The 7,162-nt window shown below is 45.1% G+C and overlaps 1 protein-coding gene across 1 annotated transcript in view; it reads left to right on the top strand.

The window, feature by feature from the left end:
• Positions 1–3,215: 3,215 nt before the first annotated feature.
• Positions 3,216–7,162, top strand: part of LOC112070536 (fermitin family homolog 3-like) — an 18,947-nt gene continuing 15,000 nt past the window's right edge. The window contains exons 1-8 of the mRNA XM_070439013.1: positions 3,216–3,371; positions 4,463–4,587; positions 4,941–5,174; positions 5,359–5,475; positions 5,857–6,025; positions 6,136–6,238; positions 6,503–6,610; positions 7,016–7,157. Of these exons, the coding sequence (XP_070295114.1) occupies positions 5,060–5,174; positions 5,359–5,475; positions 5,857–6,025; positions 6,136–6,238; positions 6,503–6,610; positions 7,016–7,157 (754 nt within the window). The 5' untranslated portion in view covers positions 3,216–3,371; positions 4,463–4,587; positions 4,941–5,059. The remainder of the gene's footprint in view (positions 3,372–4,462; positions 4,588–4,940; positions 5,175–5,358; positions 5,476–5,856; positions 6,026–6,135; positions 6,239–6,502; positions 6,611–7,015; positions 7,158–7,162) is intronic.

Raw genomic sequence — 7,162 nt, forward strand, 5'->3', positions numbered from 1 at the left:
AAGCCAGTCGCCCACCGTGTCAGGGGCTCTGTGTTGAGCTGATCGAGTTTACTGTTTCTCTGTCTGTCTTTCACCACCCTCTACTGGCCAACAGCTAGAATTACATCTTACTCTGTAACGTAATTTGTAGCCTAATTACAGCTAGTGTACTGTTTGTAACTACCCTGGTAGGTTGACTGATAACCTGAACCAGATTGCAGGCACTGGATACAGTTTGAAGTTTTTTCTTGAGTGGGCAGCTTGATGAACGCCAGTCAATATTTAAATCACCCAGAAAATATACTTCTCTGTTGATATCACATACATTATCAAGCATTTCACACATATTATCCAGATAATGACTGTTAGCACTTGCTGGTCTGTAGCAGCTTCCCACAAGAATGGGCTTTAGGTGAGGCAGATGAACCTGTAGCCATATTACTTCAACAGTATTTAACATTAGATCGTCTCTAAGCTTTACAGGAATGCGGTTCTGAACATAGACTGCAACACCGCCTCCTCAGGCATTTCTGTCTTTTCCGTAGATGTTATAACCATGTATTGCTACCACTGTATCATCAAAGGTATTATCCAAGTGAATTTCAGAGATAGTCAGAATATGAATGTCATCTGTTACAAGCAAGTTATTGGCTTCATGGAGCTTGTTTCTTAGGCTACATATGTTAATATGGGCTATTTTTAGCACTTTTTGGGGTTGCTTGATTGTTTTCAATGCTTTACTGGGAAGCTTATCAGAGGTAGACTTACTCATGTTATTTATATTGGAGCTGATAGTGCAGGGTGAGCTGCACAAAGTGATCTTCCTACTATTGCACACTGCCTCAGTGTTAACAGTGTAGCTCTAAATCATAGGCTCATGATTACTGCATACAATAGCTGAAGGATAAACAGAAGCATTCGGTGCAGTTAGGGATACATAAATTAAATTACTGACATTGTGTTTGTCAATGTACCTAGGATCATGTACATTTAATGCAGCATTATGACGACTCATTGTCACAATGGTAGTGATTAACTGAGCTGGTCTTGGATCATTTACCAGTCATTGTTACAACGCAGCCTTGAAATGCGTGTACAGAGTCCAGGAGCCAAGATGATTTGGATGGACTCCGTCATTTCTGTAGAGTATCTTCTGTTTCCAGAAGGTGTCAAAGTTATCTATAAAAGTAACTCCAGCAGAGCCACAGTAGTCTTTTACGTGTTGCTGCTGCTACTCTCTGTTTATCATATATGCATAGTCACTTTAACGATACATTAATGTACATACTACCTCAATTGGGGCGACCAACCAGTGCTCCCGCACATTGGCTAACCGGGCTATCTGCATTGTGTCCCGCCAACCACCCACCAACCCCTCTTTTACGCTACTGCTACTCTCTGTTCATCATAAATGCATAACTTTAACCATATCTACATACTACCTCAATCAGCCTGACTAACCAGTGTCTGTATGTAGCCTCGCTACTTTTATAGCCTCGCTACTGTATATAGCCTGTCTTTTTACTGTTGGTTAGAGCCTGTAAGTAAGCATTTCACTGTAAGGTACCTGTTGTATTCGGTGCACGTGACAAATAAACTTTGATTTGATTTTAGCCAGATGTGTAATGCCAGCAGTCTGCTGAATCTTTCACACCCGCGGCCCAATGATAGTACTGGACCTGAAATGATTGGCTGTTTTTTGGAGTCTTTTAATGCTAAAATCAGTTCTTTCAAATCCATTTTCAAATGTTCCGAGCTAGCCCTCCTGAAAAGAAAAACAGTACAAGTGTTACTTAGAACACATCTCCTCTTTGCTCATCTGCCATGTTGTGTTGCTACCATGTTGTGTTGCTACCATGTTGTTGTCATGTGTTGTTGCCATGCTATGTTGTTGTCTTAGGTCTCTCTTTATGTAGTGTTGTGGTGTCTCTCTTGTCGTGATGTGTATTTTGTCCTATTTATGATTTTTTTTCAATCCCAGCCTCCGTCCCCGCAGGAGGCCTTTTGCCTTTTGGTAGGCTGTCATTGTAAATAAGGATGTGTTCTTAACTGACTTGCCTAGTTTAATAAAGATTTATTTTTATCCTCTTTCCTCATCTCCTCTTGTACACACTATTTATTTTCAGGTCAGCGACCACAGAGGAAATATGAGGAGAGAAGAGGACATTTAGAACTGTTAGGACATAGTCTTGCTTTAGCTTTTGAAGGATATCTCAACCAAGTATCAAAGGTTACATAGAAGTGCCCCTTACACCTGTGTGTGGTTGCGGGGGGTGGCGTGTTACTAAGAATAGTAAACAAATAATAATTTGACCAACTGGAGACATTTTGTTAGTCCCCACAAGGTCAAATGCTATTTCTAGGGGGTTTAGGGTTAAGGTTAGAATTATGTTAAGGGTAAGGAGCTAAGGTTAGTTTTAGGGTTAGGAGTTAGGGTTAGGGTAATAGTACGGGTTAGGGAAAATAGGACTTTGAATGGGACTGAATTGTGTCTCCCCACAAGGTTAGCTGTACAAGACTATGTGTGTGTGTGTGTGTGTGTGTGTGTGTGTGTGTGTGTGTGTGTGTGTGTGTGTGTGTGTGTGTGTGTGTGTCCATCACATGTAAATTGGCACACAGCCTACTGCAGGTGGTTCCCCAACTTGCGGGGGAATTTTATTTGGCCAAGTTTTCTGAGCCCTATAAAAGTTTTTTGTTTTTACATTGTTCGACATTAAAAGACTGTAAAAACACCAGCAAATCAGCGCCAAGTGATTTTAATTTGGGAAATCTGTTCCAAAGTATTCCCACGCATAATAGAGAGACACTGTATATCTAAGCTAGGTTTGAAATGACTATGTTTTAGTCAAATATTATATCTGTTTGGGCTTCTTGCGGTCAATTTGCAGTCTACAGATTATCTGGCCCTCTGACCATCTGTCCAAGAAAGAAAACGTCCCGTGGCTGAATCTAGTTGATGAACCCTGGTCTACTGTATGGATCACAGGACCCTCCCTTCCCACCCTCCCCAGACTGCTACAGAACCAATGAGACTGACATACAGTCATTATAACTGACACACACACACACACACACACACACACACACACACACACACACACACACACACAGAGAGAGAGAGAGAGCTAAATTCAGTGTCACTGTCACTCACACTTCCGGTGGCCGGAAACTGACAAAGGAGGAACACCCTTTTCAGCACTGACATGTGCACCACATATCATACATAGACCACAACTCAAGACCCAACCCAACAGAGACAGAGAGGGGAAGTGTAATAGTCAGGTTTCACCAAATGAGTCCAGAAGGGTAGTTTCACAGAACAAGCAGAAGAGGGGTAGTGGGTCTTTTTTTAAAGAAGCTGCCAGTCCCCTGCATTTTGGACGGTGGAGAAGGTAAGATGCACAAGAGTGTGTAGAAAATGTGAGACGGACTGTGTTGTTTGTGTGAGAGTGTTTCGCCCGGGGTCTCAGAGAGAGATAGAGAGATGTCTTTCTTGTCGATTGTGATGTTGGAGGATGGGACAGAGGGATGGATGTGAACAGTTTAGGACAGCAGTAGGCTTTTATTATATCGATGGGCCAAAACTCTGACTCTTTTGCTGTGAGTAGAACAAGACAACTAGTCAAGTTACAGAGTGCTTAACCTTACACCATGTTGCTATTACCATACTGACATGACACACACACACACACACACACACATACACCAGTGGCAGGTGCTGGGGGGAGAAAGGCTTATAATAATGGCTGGAACGGAGCTAATGGATTGTTATCAAACATATGATGTATTTGATACCATTCCACTGATTACACTCCAGCCATTACCACGAGCCTGTCCTCCCCAATTTCGGTGCCACCAACCTCCTGTGCACACACACAGTTGGACCAATTATGGAGTGACAATTTGATGGTGTTGGGTTGGGTTGGTGGGTAGGGTAGGGTCAGGTTGGGTCGGGGTGACGAGTAGGGTGGGGTTGTGTTGTGTAGGGTGGGTTGGGTAGAGTAGGGTGGGGTTGGGTAGGGTCGGGTAGAGTAGGGTGGGTGTGGGTTGGATTGGGTTGGTGGGGTTGGATTGGGTAGAGTTGGGTTAGGGTTGGTGGGGGTCTTGAAAGCGAAGTATGCGTCCAGAATGAATTGCTGAAGTTAGAATAGGAAGTGTGTGTGTGTTGTCATAGTCAACTTGTCAGAATAACCGGTCATCCAGGTGGTGTGTGTGTTGTAATAGTGAACTTGTCAGAATAACCCGTCATTCCAGGGTGTGTGTGTGTTGTCATAGTGAACTTGTCAGAATAACCGGTCATCCAGGGTGTGTGTGTGTGTGGGACGTGTGGTTGGGATTCGAAAGTGTGTTTTCATGTGACATACACACACATTTTTCTATCCTCCCTTCGCGCGTTCTTTCTCTCATTCTTTGTTTCCCAACCCAACACTTGTTCTCCCTTACTATTCCCTCTCTCTCTCTCTTTCTCTCTCTCTTCTCTCAGTATTGGCAGCGTGGGACCTGTCAGTTGCGGTGGAGGACCTGGGACCGATGCTCCGCCCATCACTGTCAGTGTGACCTCTGACCTACACATAGGTGGGGTCATCCTCAAACTGGTGGAGAAGTCACGTGAGTCACTCACATCACACAACACACACACAACACACACACACACACGACACACACACACACACACACCAACACCACACACACCACACACACAACACATCACACACCACACACACACGTACACACACACACACACACACACACACACACACACACACACACACACACACACACACGTATTCAGATAGTGCACACTGTATGGTGGAGACCAGCAATCTCCCTATCCTACACTGTATAGAGGTGATATTCACTCATATGATCCACCACAAGTAGATCTCAAGGCACTGACTGTGTGGGTGATGCATGGCGGACATGTTGTGTCAGAGGGCTCACCAGTTTCCTCCCCTGTGCAGAGGTAAAGCGTGACTGGTCAGATCATGCCCTGTGGTGGGAGCAGAAGCAGCAGTGGCTCCTGCGAACGGCCTGGACCCTTGAGAAGTGTGGCATCCAGGCAGATGCCGGGCTCATCTTCATGCCCCAGCACAAGCCCCTGAGGCTGGGCCTGCCCAACGGACTGAACCTCAGGCTCCGGGTCTGCTTCTCTGGGTCTGTGTTCCGCACTGTGCTGGGCATCTGCAAGATGCTGAGTGAGTTCAGAAATCAATTCCTTTATTTTCTCTTTCCAAGAAGTTTGTTTTCACGTCAACATAACAAAGGAATCCACAATCTACCATATGACCTGCGTATAGTTTAAGTGAAAGAAAGTTTGTCACTCCACAAAACACTTTTTCACCCATCCCTCCATTCTTTCTCCTTCCTCTCTGGTTCCAGACATCCGTCGGCCAGAGGAGCTGTCCCTGCTGCGACCTGTAGAGGAGAAGAAGAGGAAGAAAGATAGAGACTTGTCAGAGGAACTGTATGACCTCACAGAAGTGCCTCTCACCTCAGGTACACATTATGACATCATCATGTCCTCATCGACCCTCAGCTGACCAATCACAGTATGAAGAGCAGAACCCGCATCGTTATGTCTGACTAATTATTAGCATAACTAAGCTTGCTTAAAGCTTATGTAACTAAGTAATTGCTATAGTAGCAGTAGTAGTAGCAGTAACAGTAGTAGTAGTAGTAGTAGTAGTAGTAACAGTAGTAGTAACAGTATTAGCAGTAACAGTAGTAGTAGTAGTAGCGGTAGTAGTAACAGTAGTGGTAGTAGTAGTAACAGTAGTAGTAGTAGTAACAGTAGTACTAGTAGCAGTAGTAGTACGATCTAGATATCTTCACTATTTGACCCAATATTGTCCCTGTCCTGTTTCCCTTCCTACCCAGTGTCCCGCCCCTGCTTGTATAATGGAATGCCTGCCCATTTCGCTGACTCCCCTAAGACTGAGAAGGTGTACAAGATGCTGTCAGTCTCCCAGCCTGCTCCCCCCCCAGAGGCCATTGCTAAGCTGTACCGCCCCGCCAGTGTGGTAGACAAGGCCCACATCCACAGCAGGTAGACATACAGACACACACACATTTCTCTGTCTCGATCTTCACTTCACTCTGCAGTCGTCTTTCGTTCTAAATACTTTGTCTCTCTCCTTTCTCCTATCTCTTTCTCAGGTGGCTGGACTCTTCTCGTTCACTGATGCAGCAGGGCGTTCAGGAGAATGACAGACTCTGGCTGCGCTTCAAATACTACTGCTTCCATGACCTGGAGCCCAAGGTGTGTGTGTGTCTATGTGTGTGAGTGAGTGATATAGAGAATGAAAAGTGATAGTTGGATTGGAAATAGCCTCTAAAATAGAAGTGTGAACTCTACTCTCGAATCTGACCATCTGGGTTTCACTGCCTCGCTTCTGTCTTCTCGGCTGACCTCTCACTTCTTTTTCTCACTCTTTCTTCTCTCTCCCCTTTCTCTCCCTCTCTCTCTGCCTGCTCACCTTTCTCTCTGCCCCTCACCTCTCCGCCCTCCCTCCCTCCCTCTCAGTATGATGTGGTGCGCCTGACCCAGATGTATGAGCAGGCTCGCTGGGCCATCCTACTGGAGGACATAGAATGTACTGAGGAGGAGATGCTGCTGTTTGGAGCTATACAGGTACACCGAATGGATACGTCCTAGACATGTGCCTTCATTCATTCTAATTCTAATACCTGAACCCCAACTGTTCACCAAAAGAGAGCATCAACTGTCAAAAGGATCTGCAGAGAGGAATGGGAGAAACTCACATTTGCAAAAATGTCTAAAAACATGTTTTTGCTTTGTCATTATGGGGTATTGTGTGTAGCTTGATGAGGAAAAAAACGATTTAATACATTTTAGAATAAGGCTGTAATGTAACAAAATTTGGAAAAGGTCAAGGGGTCTGAATACTTCCTGAATGCATTGTAACATCCCCACAATCATGTACTGACATGTAACTGGCCTGTGATGTCCCATTTCTAATGTGCTGTAAGTTTAACTATGACTACCTCTCTCTTGTCATCTTCAACCCCCCCCCAGTACCACATCAACAAGCTGTCCCTGTCGGAGCCCCAGACGATGACCTCCAGTCCAGCCATGGATGACCTGGACTCAGCCCTACAGTGTCTGGAGGTCAAGCTGGTCGGGGCGGACAGCAGCCCCCAAGACATGCTGGTCAGAACATTA

This window comes from Salvelinus sp. IW2-2015, unplaced genomic scaffold, assembly GCF_002910315.2.
Source record: "Salvelinus sp. IW2-2015 unplaced genomic scaffold, ASM291031v2 Un_scaffold1352, whole genome shotgun sequence".
Taxonomy (NCBI): domain Eukaryota; kingdom Metazoa; phylum Chordata; class Actinopteri; order Salmoniformes; family Salmonidae; genus Salvelinus; species Salvelinus sp. IW2-2015.